The sequence below is a fragment of the Balearica regulorum genome, chromosome 4 (assembly GCF_011004875.1).
Source record: "Balearica regulorum gibbericeps isolate bBalReg1 chromosome 4, bBalReg1.pri, whole genome shotgun sequence".
In the NCBI taxonomy this organism is placed as follows: Eukaryota; Metazoa; Chordata; class Aves; order Gruiformes; family Gruidae; genus Balearica; species Balearica regulorum.
The window spans coordinates 75,491,126-75,507,797 of NC_046187.1; the positions used below are offsets into that span (position 1 = coordinate 75,491,126).

Here is a 16,672-nt window from a genome sequence, read left to right on the forward strand (position 1 = left end):
AGGGACAGAGGCAGTAGGCACAGCTCCGAACCTGGAAAAATGCTCCCATTTGCTGGGGGGGTGGGAGTTCCCGCATTAGCCCAATCAGTCATCCCTGCGGGGCCCTTTGCCTTAAAAGGCATCACCTAAATAAAGATGCAAAAATAATACAACCTAACATTTAACGCAAGATTGCAGCTGAGCACTCAACTGTCAGGAAATATCAAAGCCGGAGCGCGTGGGCAACTTAACTCTGCCCCCTTGTGCAAATGCACTACGGCACAGCCCTTCCCCAAACGCTGGCACGCAATCAGCCAGCTCCAAATTAACATCCAAATTCCAGCATGAGCTACTTTTGCCTAATATGAGTAGAAGGGAAGGACCAGCGCTTTCACAGAGAGCCTCCTCAGCCACCTTCCTCCCTCGATTGCAAGCCAGCGAGCACCTATTTAACTTCTGACACCTCAGATCAGGAGGCACCGGCACGCTTTGGGCCACACATGTCTAATTTGCAATCAGGATATTGATATTAAACACTGTTTGGCCAAAACAAAGAGCCCTTCTTCCTCCGGAGTAAAGCCTTGCGACCTCAGGCTGAGATTTGGCCAAAGGACTGTCTATAAAACCCGAGCGACTGAAACAGGTAACATTTATACATCTCCAGCGGCCGAACCCACCGTATGATACATTAGGAAAAAATCCGCAGGCATGTTAACAACTGGGCACATTTTTCCGGGAATCTGAAATTATCCCAATGCAAATGTCTAATAATTAGGGATATTTGACAGCACAAAATAAGGTTGCAATGTGCTGCAGAGTGTCTCACTTACAAGTTTGATCTTTCATCTACGTCCTCTGCTATCAAGAATACTCTCAACTTGCAAAGCAGGAATTAATTGTTAGGGGCTTGTCTATTTTTTTTTTAATTTTTTTTTTTACATCAATGACACCTTTTTTTTCTTCACTTTCCCTCTCTTGATACCAGCACGTGAATGAATGACATTTTCCATGGGTTAGGCCCTGGTTTTTAAACTCTATTTCTACATCATTTTAAATAACCAGGACTGTCTCTTCATCCACTTGGCACAGTGGATTTTTCCAGCTCTGAAAAGAGTTCAAATAATCCAATTACCAATATGATCATATCAAAGTTATGTTAAAAAGTCCTCTCCATAGTAAAAATGATGATGCCCTGAAATTACCGCTGTTAATTTTTAGTTGCTTCCCTACATGACAACAGCCCACAGCACTTCATTTTCCAGGAGCAATAAAAGACTACAAGCAAGACAAGTGCAAACCAAATTTAAACAGGGACAGCTAGTAAAGCAGCCGATACTCGGCTCACAAAAAGAGACAAAAATCTTTTTGTCTTCTCCTGCCCACTTCAGATCTTTTCCAGAACTCCACCAACTTCACAGGTCCATTGCAATAATATACATCCATAAGGTCATCTTAATTCATACGCTGCTGCCCATTGCCTACAACTTAAACTGAGTCCCCATTGTAAACCTTGCCTGGAATTCAGACTTGTAGGACTTACAGCCTATATACTGTTTTCTTTTTCATTCAACTTTCAGCCGAATCATTTTATAGTGCTTTTGCCTCTGTAAAATATTTGCTTGGGAGCCAATGCCAAGAAGGAAAAAAAAAAAACAACGCACTAAGCAAACCTTGGGTTTTTAGAGTAACGCTCCCTTCTCCTTTCCCACTCTCACCCCCAAAGTTTATTTTTGGCAAGTTACGGCCCAAGCGAAGGGCAAGTTTAAACCTTTTAATTTGCAACTCCATGGCACTGGGTGATTTAAAGGTCTTTCAACAATTCATGCAACTCTGATACTGTTGGGAATTGCAGCTGGAGCAATCTGCATCCTAAAGCCATACCCCCATTCTCCTGGAACAATGCAGCCCCTCCTTTGTGACCAGAGCCGGGGGAGCTGAAAGCATGGTTTCCCATTCAGGCTTTCCCGGGACAGCACCCACCAAGGTATGACACAGGCGAAAGCGGAGGAAGAGCCACCGCTGCTTCCACTCTGATCCCAGAGCTTTGCTTAAAGTACCTTCCCCTAAAGAAACTTCTTTTTTTTTCCACCCCCCCACCCCGTCACTCCCAGGTCAATATATTTCAATTTGCCTCTGGTAACCTGTTTATTGAAATCTGATCAACTGCTGGAGCCCCAGCATTAAAATACACTCTCGCTGTTGGGAACTGTCATTTGTCTGTCACCGAGGAAGTTAATGGATGTGTTTGTTTAGTTTGCTAGTGGGAATATACAGGGCAAAGGCTGGGGGGATTACAGGAGGGGAGAGGTATTTCTGATCCACAGAGGAATGCAGTTGCTTTTCTTTAAAATTGTCTGTGTATTTTTACACATGCACGAGAAAAGCCCTTGGAAGTTCACCTGCGCCTAAGAGACCTCAGCAAACCCGGAGCCACCGCGCTCCATCCAAACCAATGGCCCCGAAACACGCAGGTAAGGAGGCACCACACGTGGGCACGAGCCCGCACCCCTGAGCGGATAAGCAACGTGGAGGGGATGAGTCCGCGCCGACAGCAACTCCCTTATGGGGTCCCTCCGAGGGCACCGCGGGTGTTTGTGGAGCACGAGCCCAGCGGAGCAGAGGGAAGGGTGCAACTCGCAGAGCGTGTGCAGCAAGCGCTGTCTCCTTACCTCTCGCCGAGTCCGAAAATGCAATTATCCCTGCAAAAAGCAGCACGAGCTGCAATTCCATTTTGAAAACCAGATCCCTCCGTATCGTACAGGCTACCGTCCTCTCAGACCTGGAGGCAGGAAAAAGGAGAGCAAACTAATTACGGGTGAAAAAATACCAAACAGCCCAGAACTCCGGAGAGTTTTAAACCTATTGCAAAGACGCAACAGCAGAAACAGCAAATGAAAGAGCAATGTACTTGCAATTCATTCCTTGGCGCTCAACAAGTAAAACTTTGCCCTCCTCTCTGCTTTAGCCTGATATAAATCAAGAACCCACTGAGGCCAGTAAGCTCCTCTAAGTTTACAGTTAATACATAATTCTTTGGTATCCTGTACAGAACCAGTCTGGAAGGCAAACAAAACACTAGCAAGTGGCCATAAAACAAGATTTCAGGTTAACAATTTGTGGAGGAGCTTGGGGAAGGGGGAGGAGGAATGTTACCTCTTCCATCAGCAGCCCAGAAAACTTTGTGTTGCTGCTTCAGTGCCCCTCAGACAGGCTCCGCTCTGGGTACGCGCCTTCCTCCACTCTGCAACTTCTCTGAACTGCACTGATTTTTCCTTTCCTCTCTCCCCCCCGCCAAGCCCCACTTGTTTCCGTGTGCTCCAGAGGTGCGTCCCAAAGCAAAACCGCACTTAATTATCCAAATTCTTGAAGGTGCCTTCCCTGTGATACGCAAACCCGGGGTAGATCAGGTTTACATTAATTACACCCTGTTCTCCTCCTCAAACTCTCACTCTCTAAACACTGTCTGAATTCCTCACCCTTGTAAACTCCCCGGTTTAAACACTCCGTGCCCCCAGGACACACAACAACCCGTGTACAGCATCCAGCAAAGCAAATACGGACGCCTTGCCATTAGTTTCCCAATTTGCAGCGGGGAACCGGTACAGAGAGAGGGCGCCGGGGGCGGGGGGCGGCCGGCGGGGCCGGGCATGCGGAGGGGGCTCCCCCCGGGGCAGGACCCGGGACCCCGCGGGGCGCAGCGCGGCTCAGCCCCGCGGCGGCGGCCGGTAACGGGATAGTCACAGTTAGGAGCTGGGGTCGGGGAAGGGAGGACGGGGAGGGGAAGGAGCGGGCGGGGGGGGGGGGTGTGTGGGAGACCGCCCGGAGCGATGGCACCTGGTGCTGCCCCCCCCCCCCCGTTTCGGGGCAGCCCCGGCGGCTCCCAGCTGTGCGTTTGTGTCGCCCCGACCCAGCGCCGACCCAGGCGAGGGGGTGTCCCGGCCGGGGGTGGTGGTGCGGGGGGCACTTACCTTGGCTGCCGCCGGGGCTCTAGCACCGTGCGCTGGCGCCCATCCTCGCCGCTCGCCGCCTCATGCCCTCCGCGGCCACGGCGCCCGGCGGGCGCTCCGCCGCCGGCCTCTACCTCATCCCCCCCCGGGGGGCGGGTGGGGGGCTGCCCGCTGCCTTGGGGGGTGCCCTGCCCACGGAGCGGCTCTCCCCCTTCACCACCGGCTTTTTTTTTTTTTTTTTTTTTAACCAAACACCCCCCCCTCCCCTTCGCCCCAGGAGCGATTTTTCCACTAGGGAGCTACGGGCGAAGAGCTAAGGAAAAGGGGGAAACCTTGTAAATGATTTTTCCTGCTTTCCGGGTAGGGCTTGAGCGTGTGTGTGCGGGGAGGGACAGCGGGGACCTGACAGATCCGCCGGGGCTCCGCAGCCGCGGGATGCCCGGTGATGCCGTCCTGCGGCTCGCCCAGCCGGAATCCCGTTTAAGGAGCGAGGGGAGGAGGGGAAAGGGGCTGGGGAAGGGGGGGGGGGGGGAAGGGGGGGGGGGAATAGAGCCGGGGCGAGAGAAACAAGCGATAAAGCAACTTTCCCTGCAGGGCTTTGTGGCTGTGGGGGCAGAGCCGCCGAGGAGGGCGGTGCGGTGCCGCCCCGCTCCAAACTTCGCACCAATCCCCGGGAGCCCCCGCCCTCCCCGCCGGCCCGCTCCGCGCCGCCGCTCCCCTTAACCCTTTGCGGGGGCGGCGGAGGGGAGGACCGGCGACCCGCGGAGCTCCGTGTGCGCCTCGGAGCGGTGGAGCCCAGCGCCCCCCCCGCCCCCCGTGCCCCACGGCGCTGGAGTCCCGGAGCGCTCCAGAGCCCCCCGCCACCCATCCGGCACCTCCGGCACCCTGTGCCCCCCTATGCCCCAGAGCATCCCCCCCCCCCCCGGCCATGCACCGTCTGGAGCCCAGATAGCCCCCGAAAGCCCCAGCGGCGGGGGAGACCTGCAGCCCCCCTAAGCACCCCACAACCCGTCCCCCCCTAAGCACCCCACAACCCGTTCCCCCCACCCCCCCCCCCCCCCTTCCCGAGGCAAGGAGGGAGCCCCGTCGGGGGAAACCCACCGCGGAGGCAGGGAGGGAGAGGCTGGGGTCGGCTTTGCCGTTCGGATCTCTCGGCTCACATGCAAAGCATGCCAGAAAGAGACTGGACTGAACTAAAACTAAACCAACTGGAAAATAAACTGTGGAGATGTCTGTTCCCTAGATTAACTGTTACATTTATTTATTATTTACTTTCAAGCAGGACTCGGCTGATGCATCCCCTCTTACAGCAAATTATTCTCCGCACAGGATAAAAATCAACCTGGCTGAATTCACCAAATAGACTAAACAAATCACAAGAAAAAAAGCTGCCTCAACAGCTATACTTTTATATCCGGAGAGAAACATTGTTACTGTTGATGTTATTATTTATTAGATCTCTTTCTTGATATGCTCCAGCATGAAGGCCTCCTCGAAAATGAAGCTGTCTTGATACCAGTAATGTAATAGGCACCAGGAGAACCCCTAAACCCAAGCCAAGAAGTAGTTTGAACACCATCTTATGTATTTTGTTAGGATTATGAAATCACACCCTCTATTATTATTATTTCTAAATATTTTTACTCAGCAGTTCCTGACAGCATTAAATCTTGATATACAAACTCAATCTGAAAAACATTCAAGACTAAACATATAAACCCCCCTGAACCAGAAACAAAGTGGCTGACAACACTGTTTTTATATTTTGCATATTTATATCATCATTTTTATTATTAAAGTCCATTCATCTGAGAAATCCCAGATGGACTACTCCTCCTATCAGACAATAACTTCAGCCTCGTTGACTTCAAAGACAGTGTTGACTGAAGCAAACCTTCAAGACTTGACCTACATGGTCGTATTCATGCCATGGATTCTGATAAAATGACTCCAACTTGCACCAGAATGGGAGCTCAACCACACGCTACATCTCGAGAGATGATGTGTAAAACACCTCTTTGTAACATTTCCCAGCCATTTCACCACAAGGGAGTCAAGGTCTTTGTCCCAAGGACATCACCATCTAATACCCAGCCCCAAAACTATTTACATGACCGTCTGTTCCCATTCAGACTGAAGTCCAAAGCAGCCTCAGTTCTGGCTCAGATGGGGGATGCCTGCCCACCATGGACGGGTTTCCCACCACGTTAGAGGAACCTGACCGAAGAGCTCCTACTCATCGTCTTGTTTTTCTAGGTCATGCAGTGAGACGAAGATTTAGTTCCCAGCTGCACCATGACTTTCTCATCACAGCCTACCTAGAGACATGGGTGAACTCTGCCTGGGTCTGAATCAGCTCTGCACTGGAAGAAGGGACCTTCTTCCAACCCAAGTTGTGCCCAAGCCCAGCACCGAGCATCCAGCGCAGGCTGGACACAGAAGAAAAAAATCCTCTGATGGATCCACTTGTTCCATTCTCACCGAAAAATCCAACGTGTTTCTTTGTGGGCTCCAACATCTCCCAGGCTGTGGGTATTTCTCCTCCCAATAAACCTATAAAGCAGAAAAATTTCTCCTGCAGCCTTTTACCCGTGGGAAGTTGTGAGAGATGGAAGATTACAGAGGTGGTACACAAGATTTTCAAAAGCATCCAGGTGCCTGAATACCTTCAGATCCCCCTTAAGCCTCTGTCTTTAGGCATCGAGAAACTTTTTAAGAATCTGACTCCAAGTGATGTTGCAAAGGGATTACACGGGGCAGGGAACAGAGCCCACAGCTTCCACACCCCAGGCTAAACTAACCAGAAAACAACCCCTACTGACTCAAAAATGTCTGCACATTTTTTATTTTTTTTTTTAATTTTTTTTGCAGGGGCTTGGGAGTGCCTGAAAGACAGTCTGAAACCATGCTGTAGACTTCATCCATCTCATTCCCAATACAGCAGTGGAGGACTAAATGTAAAACGTTGATATAACAAAAATAATTAATATTCCTGAAACAGCTCCTAGTTTATCAGAAATAAAATCTCATGCTGTTTTCCCAACACTTCTACCTAAATAAGGAAACATGCAGAGCTGTGTTTTTTCTGGGCTGGCTGTAATTTGCAGGATGATTGAGTAGTCTGAAAGTCAACAGCCCCAGTTTGCTCCTGCACCCCACAGTCCTGAGACAAGGCTGTGGGAAAACAGCTTTCTGGAGCTGACAAACAAACCCAAATGCTAAGCAACGAAGTACGTGTCTCCGCGTGGTCTGAGGAGCAGCCTAACAGTCCATTTGTATCCCCGTTGTCCCCAAAGCCCTGTTTCCAGACCATGGCTTTCCAGATTTTGCATAGCTGTGATGGTCTAGTGAACGTCCATCCCCAGAACGACTTTATGTCTCCAAAACTATGGCTTGGCCTTTTTCCAGCTTTCTTACCTCTTTTCTCCCAGGAGGTGCTCACCTCCATCATCACAGAACTCCATTTTTCCCCATTTTCTCCCTTCCATCTTGATTGCTTTGCCTTTTCTTTTCCCCCTCCACATAATTTGGAAGACACAGAACCTCTGAGCTGTAATTCCTAACCCGCTTCGATGATTTTCTCAAACTGCAGGTGGTAGCCACGCGGTTGAATTTCCCCATCACACCGAGCACCCCAGGAGCCTGGGGCCGTCCAAGCAGCTTGGGCTGGCAACGGTGCCTTGCAGGAGCACGAGGGCCCGTGGCACGGGTCCACAGAGACATGCCACCGGAGTGGAGGGTGCTGGGTGCAGCTGACGGAGCACGTGAAGGTGATGGAAGGGCACGGCCAGGATTAGGCGCATTCCCTCCACCCGCTGCCCCGTTTGTGCAGCCCTCCTCGGGTTACCAAGGGGAGCAGCCGCTCGGGGTCAGCCCGAGCATCCGTCTAGGATGCCTGGCTGAGGGGATTGCTCTGGACGTGGGGAAAGGTAAGTAACGTGATTAAAGGGGCAGATTTCCTTGGCTGGATCAGTTCTGATATAGCGCTTGACATGTGCGAAGAAAGCACATGAAATGTCACAGCCGGGCAGACATGGAGCACAAGACACACCTTTCCCTTTGCACACCACCGGAGTCACTGTGCTGATCCGTTTGGGTCTATAGTTAAGGCTAAAACTGTGGTTTTCAGAGCAAGCAGTGTTTTATGAGACCTGAATCACCATATCCCCTATCAGTGGTGATTGAGACCTAGCTGTAACGTAGGTAATATTCAGAGAGGAGGTATGGGCAGATGGAAAGATGAACCAGGGTGGTACAGTCCTGAAATCTGTATTCTTTTCTTAATAAAAAAAAGACATTTCTTCTCCCCACTTATACACTTATTCCCTTAGACTATCCTTTGCTCTAAGCAGTGTTGCAAAGAAACAAACGGTCCATCCTGTGCGTAAGGTTAACTGTTATACATGAAGCATGAACACCATTGTCAGGCAGAGAAGAAAAGATGGCAGCATGGGGTTAAATGTCCTGTCACCCAAACCTTGGGTCCTGTGCGGGATGCTGGGAGGTCACGCTGCCCCATGGCCCTTGCATCGGGGCTTTTGAAGCTTTTTGCAGGCACAAAGGATCCCTCCGCTACCCTGTGGTCTCTGTCTTGGCCTGAAGTACCACCAGGAGAGGGTTCCCAGCCTTTCCCCTGAGGACCGGTCGCACACGCTGCCCAGTCTCACTGTGCCTGGAGAATGTGCTTGGATTTCTCATTGATGCTAAATTTGCACATGACGGCATCTGCAGGAAATGCTTTCCACCATCCCCAGTTGGCCGGGAGACCCTATCTCTCTTGGCCAGGTTAGGCACGCTGTGTCAGCGCTCCCTGGCACTGGGAAAACGTGACAGCCCTGAGCAGGGTACGGGCAGCGCTCGGGGAACACCAGTCAGCCCAACCCAGGATGCATCTCGTCGGCAGTGCGAGTCCCTCATGCTGCCTTCCCAGAGGCTGCCAAATAAAGTTCAAGGTCTTGATGGCTAGGACACACTGCTCAGCAGCTTAGTTCAGGTCTCCAGGATGGATTATTGCAGAGGACAACTCCTCTGTCCAGGCTACACTGAACTCTCCTCTCGAAGGCAAAGCTCACTTGTGCAGGAGAGCCGGAGCATCCCAGGGCAGCCCTGGGAAGCACAGACCAATATTCCCTAGGTGACAGCTTCAGACAGCCTTCCCTGCTCCAAAATGTATATAAAAAAGTCCTAGTGTAACAAAACACTACAATCCATGCAAAATTCTCCTTCCTTGCAGGAAAGGTATGCACAAGGAAGGGATTTAGATCAAGCAATACAGATGGAAGAACACAGAGAAGGCGTTGGATGCACAAGTCCCAGATCTTCTCTGCTTTTTCTCTGATTTCTCTTAGTAGATCTAAGAAAACATATTACCTCTCACGACAAAAGTTGCTTCCCTTCCACCACCACAATGGCTATAGCAGGAATAATCCATACCTGATGCTCAGCACACCATTTCCATGGTCCCAGAAGGTGCTCAGATATTTGGATGAGGAATATGGTACAAAAAACTTATGGCAGACAAGGCTGCCATTTGTCTGAAAGACACCTCCTGCTTTCTTTAATTGTGTCTCACTCTTCCCCCTCACATCCCTTTGCATCACCTCAAGCGATTTGCTTATGCTCTGCACTTTTTTTCCACTCTTAAATGTTTGCAGGCAGTTCCCTTACTCAGCGTTTGCTCAAACTACAAGTAGTTAAAATTTCCAAATGTTCTCCATAAACACATCCTTCCTCAGGCCCCTTATCCTTTATATCACTCAACACTGGTTTCTTGGAGTCAGTCTGACACTGATGTATGAAGGATTTGATTTTGCTTTCCTTTTACATCTGGCTAGTCCAAGAATAATCCCATTGGAGCCATTGGAATCATTGTAAGTGAGAAAAAAAAAAAAAACCTGATCAAGCCAACAGACTCATCTGTGCAGGAACTATTCAGTCCAGGTAGTCTGAGCTGAAGACTCTGAGTATGCATCTCCAAATCTAAACATCCCATTTGAGGAGGTGACCACAGTTTTGAAGGCCTAAATCTCCTCTCCCTGCTCCCTCACATCATCCTCCTGTGCAAGGAAGTTTGTACACATCGATGCTGGGTTTAGCAAACAGATGTAGCAAACATGAAAGAAGAGATGTGAAAAATAACCAGGGAAAAAAAAAAAAGTCCAAGATCAACAGAGAAAGTGAAAAACAGAAATGTCAAGTATTAATTGCTGCACAGACGTGAGGAATGTTAAGGGAAACTGTTTGGGGATTTATGTTCAAAAAAATAAGACAACTTCCCAAACTATTTCCTTTCAAATCTCTCAGCATTTTCCATAAATTCCATGTGCATGTGTGGTGCTCTCTGATAACATACAAATCTGCATGCATAAACTGTTTTGAAATGTTTGTACAGTTTCATCCAAAAATATGACTATATGTTTGTGTTTTAATTGTCAGCAATAGGATATTAGGCAATAACCACATGCATCATGTCAGGGGCACTGGCTAAGTTGAGGTGGTACTAGCACAACCTCCCCCTTTCTGGCTGGATTTCCATAACAAAGAGAAACCAGATTTTGAAGGAAGAAGCTGTAATCAAGCAGGGTGCAAGCAAGAGCACGGACCCTGCTCTCGGTGACAGGGGTGCCAGTCCAAACAAACCCAATGAAACCAATAAAGTCATTTCAGATTCACAGGGGTGTAACCAGGAGCAGAAATTTGCTCATTTCCAGGTCAGGCGTCAGAGTTTTTGCAACTCTTTGGAAAAAAATAAAGCCTTTTGGGGGGTTGGGGGGGGGGAAATGACACTTTGCTTCAATCAGTGTTGTTTGAAATGTCCTTCATTTATTAACATTCTTGCTGAAGCTGAACATTAGTTCCGCTTTATCAGGAATATAATGCAGCTGCATTTTCTGGATGGGAACGCCACCAAAAATATGTTAACTATATAGTCAACAGCTATGCCTTGTTTACTCTTATGTGTAAAACCATACGGAAACAATCCTTGTAGGGAAATCTCTTTTCTTTTTCTCTATCTGTATGCAAATAAAAATAATAGGAGAGGCTGGAAATGGGATGCTTGCCGAGAAATGGGGCGAGAGGATTTCGCTGCCCTCACCCCAGTGAGCAGCAGGATCGGGTCGGCCATCAGTGGGTGAGGATTTGTGTCCCCCCTGTGTGGCAGGGGGGGCTCAGCACCATGCTGTGCCTTTGCAGAGGAGTGCTGGGGGGCCTCTTGCTCCATTCTGCCTGGACTGGCAGGAGCTTCGTTTTGCCCAGGGTTTGCTGAGAAACTCTCCTTGATTCCCCCAAGTGTACATCAGCCAGGTCGGGCTGCTCTGGTACAGCAATAGGGTTTGCAGAGAAGATGCATCCATCCTCTCAATGCTTTCCCTCTAGGACATTCCTCTGGGAGATGCATTTTTCCTGAACCAAATGCTGCAGGCAGGGTGCTGGCTCTCAGCCCGTGCAACTGCCACCCCACGACAGCTCAGCCTTGGTGTTACTTGTGCCGGGGAATGAGCTGCCCGAGGAAATGGGCTGGCTCCGGAGATGGGCTCCCATGGGGGCACAGGGCGCGGGGGCTGCAACCAGGGAGGTAGCTCTGGTGAGGCTTCCCCTGAGCTCAGGGGGGACCTCTCGGACCTTTGGCTGCTCAAACATTCATCAAACTCTGGCTATCCTGGTGCCATGCCCGTGGCTTCATCCAACAGCGCTGGCAGGAGCAGGGCAAGGCTGGGGAGGAGGACACTCACACCAGGAGACAAATCTTGATGGATTTGAGGAGCGCTGCCCGCTTACCCGCAGCCCAAGGAACACGGCTACAAAATCCCCCAGGATGTGATGCACCAAGTACTACACGGTGGAGCCTCCGTCCCACCCTCCCCAGGCACAGGCAGGGTTAAATATTAACCACACCAGGTCTGCTTCGGCTATGGCACTGCGACACAGCCCCTTCGGTTGAGCAGCCGCCCCCACGGCCATCCCCATGTGAAGGGAAGAGCAGAGAGCATGCTAAGGAGCCCTGGAAATATGCAAGGAGCTGCCAGCGTTCGCTGCCAAACACTTTTATCTTTAGACAAAGATAAATCTGTTGCTTACTTAACCCAGCCTTTACGAAACTCACAGCTCTGGGTTTCCAAAATAACAGGAGCAGAGAAGGGCTGGCTGGTGTCCTGGTGAGCAGCAGATATATACAGGGCAGCTAGAAGGTGACAGCATATCTCTCTAGAAAAATGGCTGGAGAGTAAATCATATATCATAGAAATAAATAAGAATTTAACCTCCATGGGCTGGAAAACTTATCTTCTCATGTTTCTGTAAAGAGCAGGTGTCTGTTTACTTAAGAGAGTAATTAAGATACAACATTAATAATGAAGAACAAAAAAATCCGCTACTCAAAAAGAATAACGAAGAACATATAAATCTTGCAACACAGGACAGATGTAATGCAATAATGAAAGAGCAGAAAAGTGCCATAAATACGTAAGAGCGGTGTCCTCGGCTGTCGCATGGTTTGTAACCCAAGGCCGGAGGGAAAAAAAGACGGCTGCGATACAAGATGCAGCCCCCACCGCAGCGCTGGCTCTGATCCCCAGGGTCTGCTCACAGAGGTGCTTTTATTCATGTTATACACGACTGTGAGTTCAAACAGACGAATGTCATCCCAGGGTTTTGGTGTGGCGCTGAGTGGTGACTGTGAATTTGGGACCCGCCTCCTCGGAGAGGTCCCGCATCCGACTGACCAGGCGCTGCCCATTTACCAGGGCTTTTGTCAAACCTCAGGCTTCCTGCAAAAACGAGCTAGACTCCACCCTCATTTTCAGGTCATTTGCAATGGTTTTGCAGCGATAGGTGCTGTGAAACCATTGCAAATACCAACTAGAAACAGCAACTCCTTTTTTAGGTATAAAACTCACCAGTCCCAGTAAATATATATATATATATTTTTTTTTTTTTAATACTAGAGTTATTATCTGACAAGAATATAGCCCCTTCCTCTGCCACCCGTGACCCAGGCTGAACCTGTTTGGCCTGTGTTATTGTGCTAGTGTAATTCAGTGGAAAAGAGATTGGATTAAACAGGCAGCTCTGGAGGAGTAAATAAAAGGAACATGCTTTAAAGAGTAAATAGACAAGTCTGGGTATAATGGAATAACTCCTGGCGGTGCTAAATCAAAGAGAAAATAATGCCCTCACTAAAATCTGAACACGGATGTTTTTCTCTGCAAGAAAGAGCCCAACAAAACCCAGAGGGGAGCAGAGGATGCTCTGGGGGTGTCCACAAATCCACACGAGAAACAGTACCAAAAAAATAAAGGGAAGTATAAAAGAGAAAAAATGAGGCAAGATCTCTGTAACAGCCAGGCTCGCTGGGGAAGAAGCCCAGTTTCTGAATGATCTGCGCACGTGCAGACCTTTTCCTAAGAGGAGTACAGAGAAAGCCGGGTTAGCTCCGGGTAATTCCTCAGTGATTCCAGACCAAATCTGTTTAGCAGCAGCAATATTATTTTTTTCCTCACTGCCAGCCCTGCAGTTCAACCTGGACAGGCGGGTCAAGTCCTCGGCTTCACCTCCCCTTTTCCTTTTATGCTGCTCCAGCAAAGTCAAGAGCATGTTTGAAGGCAGTAATGGGATTTTCCTAGCATGGGGGATCCCACAAGAGTAGCCAGAAGCTCCTGTCCAGGCCAGCAGCATCATGTCCCAAGGCAGGAGAGGGCTGGGAGTATGTGAGTATGCAGATTCTCTCTTTGAGAATGGTTAGCATTTGTGATGGCATAAATCAGCCCAGATGTAAAGTCAATTGATCTGTCTTCCTCCACAGTTTGTTTTACTCCCAGCAAAAAGTTGAGAAGCGGATGATACAAAGCTCACTGCACTCCCCGCTGCTCACCAGTGCTTTGCACCCCCAGGAGCCCTGCAAGAGAAATGGGGCATTCACCTCTCTGGGACCAAAGCAAGAAATAAAGGTCTTTTTTGCAAGCCCAGGTTCTGATTCTGGTTGTGTTCATACCTGTATAATCAAAGGTGGAGCCTGGTCTGCCTCCATCCCTCTGCTGGGTTTGCCTGCAAAGAGTAGAGGAAAAGACTTCAACATCAACTCTCATCTGGATATATGAGCAGTAAATATCCAAGTGGGGTAAAGCATATATGGAGTCACTTTTCAGAGCTGACATCCTCATTTTCGTGCAGCGGCATCAGAAAACGTGCATTGGGAATGACACGGGGACATTTGTTTCCCATCAGCTCCAGAGGAAATTCTCTGTGCTTGCAAGGTGTGAGTCTCCTTCCCATGGGAAAATGAGACAGTGAATCTGGGAGCCAAAAATTGTCTTCTTCTCCTCATTTCTACAGTGACTCTAGTGTCAGAGCTGTAATGAAGAGTTTTGACAATATATAACATATTGTTATATGTTGGCTCAGCTTTATGGATGTATTACCTCTTCTCTGCTAACAAGGGAATAGGGATCATCAATTCAGTTGAAAATAGACATACAACTGCAGAAAGACTAAATATATGCAATTTATATAATCATTTTCCTAACCAGACCCCAAATGTCTTCATAAATCATTTGCTAATATGGAAAGGATAAGAACCTTTGAACATTTTGGGGTAATGATGTGACCATTAATTGAGATACCCAGATTACATACACAACCACCCCTACTTGAGCACAGCACTTGAAGTGAATAAATGGAGAGAAAGAATTGTACGTACTGTAAAGTTACACAGTGCAAAAGAATTCTTCAAGGGATACCACATCCAGAGCCTTAGACAAGGAAATCCAGGCCAGGCATTGTGGAAAAAATTAATACATTTCAAGGCCAAGCAGAATTACGAGGATGATCAGTCTGAATAATCCAAGGTGCATAAACTCAGCTGTATTTTCCAACAAAGTGGGGCAAGTGTGAGTCTGTTGTGTGATCCAGCACCAAGGTGCAGGACTTGCGTTACAGACACCAAAGTCATCTGCGTGAAAGGCTCACCAGGCTTCATGTCAGAAGAGATTCAAAAGCAAGAAGAGACTTAAAACTGCAGGTCAGCATTTCCAAATCACTGACCGTGAATCCAGGCGGGGAGAGCCACGCTGGTTAGTGCGCTCTGGCAGGGCAGCAGCTCTGCGAATCCCAGTGCACAGGGCAGAAGGGCATTAGTGGAAGACAGTGGTCCATCAGAGCGTTCTGCTTTCACCAGCTAAGGGTTATTGCCCAGCCTTACAGCCATCTCAGAGGCAACCAGTCCTAGAGTCACTCTTTGCTTACATCCGGGCAAGATTTACTCCCAAAGTGTGTTTTCCAGGCACAGTTGCAGGGCTCACTCATGTTGACAACATCCCCAAGCATCAGAACAAGCTATGCCTCATGAGAAGCCCTCTGGAGGGTGCTTCAAGATGAGCTGGTAGAAATTTGGGCACAGCAAGCGGGACTGCATGGCTTGAAATGCAGGAGGCCAGGAAAGAGCAGCATCCTTCAGCACAAACACAAAGCTTTTGGCTGTGAAAAAAGGCTTTTCAAGAGAATGTGGAACAGGAAGGCATTGGAGCTGGTGTCTATAAGAAGAAAATAAGACGACCATTCTTTTTAAGTAGAGAAACTTTATTGTTAGCATCTATATCCTATGTAACTACTACTTTTGTTATACATAGGTCCACGTTCTTCTGAAGATACAACCCAAGAACGCTAATATGGCATGTGCCAGAACATCTTAGTTATCAGTGGCTGCTTTTTGCACAGGTCTCAGAGGTGTGCTGCTAAATAGTTAAAACATGTTTATAGGATCCGAATAAAGCCTCGTGGGTTACTCAAAAGTGACACAAATCTCAAATTGGAGTGAAGGTTAGCCTAGTGTCATTTCTGACAAGTCCCTTTGAAGGCAGAGTTGCATTTTATTATATTCATGAACTCTGACAGACCGGTCCTCCAATAGGCCTGGAAATGAGTATTTCATTCTTAGACTAAGACTTCTGCCATCTGCTAAGGGCTTTTGAGCTTTTCTCTTGATCTTCCCCACCTGGGAATGTGAATGTGCAAATCGACCTTGCCTCTTTTCATCCGTCTGATGTTGGCACTCAAAGAAACTGATACCTTCCCATATTCAACCTTGGCACGTTGGTGCGCTGCTTCTGTCTTTGTGTTTCCTTCAGGAAGCAGAATTAAGAATGTAAGTCACATTTAGCACGGGCACAATCCTGCGAGATAGGGAGTGCAGGTGCTTGAAAGAGGTGCTGTGTTGTTGCCATCACTCTGAGGCCACTTTGGTGCCCCTCTCCACATCGATACCGTGGATTTAATGGGAAGCAAAGGCCCCATGGCACTATGCAGGAAGGCACGTCGAGGCTGCGATGCAGAACAGTTCCCATGTGTGATTCTCTAGGAATCTATCCAGGGCACAGCTGAGTCTCAAACTGGATTTCTAACTGGGATCCCATGCATCAGAACAGTAAACTATGTACTTGATAAGTTGGACAACACGGTGTTATAGCACTGATGAAACTAGATGCCAAATTGCTTCAGAGTTAAACACAAACTTGAATGCTGGCACGGCTCAAATGTTTCTAGGAATAAACCACATACTTTAGAAGTTTATCTCTGTTTTTCCTATCAAGATGTTCCTAAAATAATCTCAGGTGTGCGAAAGGCAGCCAAATCAACAACTCCTTATTCTAGGAAAACTGGTGAAGACACAAGGAAATTGAGATGCTTGGAACTGCAAGCTGAAATAGCACATATGTAATGCTGTGATGTCTCCAGCCTTACAGGCATGTTTT

At 48.5% G+C, this 16,672-nt stretch overlaps 1 protein-coding gene across 3 annotated transcripts in view; it reads right to left on the reverse strand.

The window, feature by feature from the left end:
- Positions 1-4,080, reverse strand: part of FGFRL1 (fibroblast growth factor receptor like 1) — a 181,484-nt gene extending 177,404 nt beyond the window's left edge. The window contains exons 1-2 of one of the 3 annotated variants that reach the window (XM_075752732.1): positions 3,948-4,080; positions 2,649-2,758 (exon numbers count right to left, since the gene is read on the reverse strand). In XM_075752732.1, the coding sequence (XP_075608847.1) occupies positions 2,649-2,709 (61 nt within the window). In that variant the 5' untranslated portion in view covers positions 2,710-2,758; positions 3,948-4,080. Of the gene's footprint in view, positions 1-2,648; positions 2,759-3,132; positions 3,268-3,455; positions 3,644-3,947 lie in introns of those variants that run through there. The other 2 variants (XM_075752728.1, XM_075752733.1) reach the window with 2 other exon arrangements.
- Between the last annotated feature and the right edge of the window lie 12,592 nt (positions 4,081-16,672).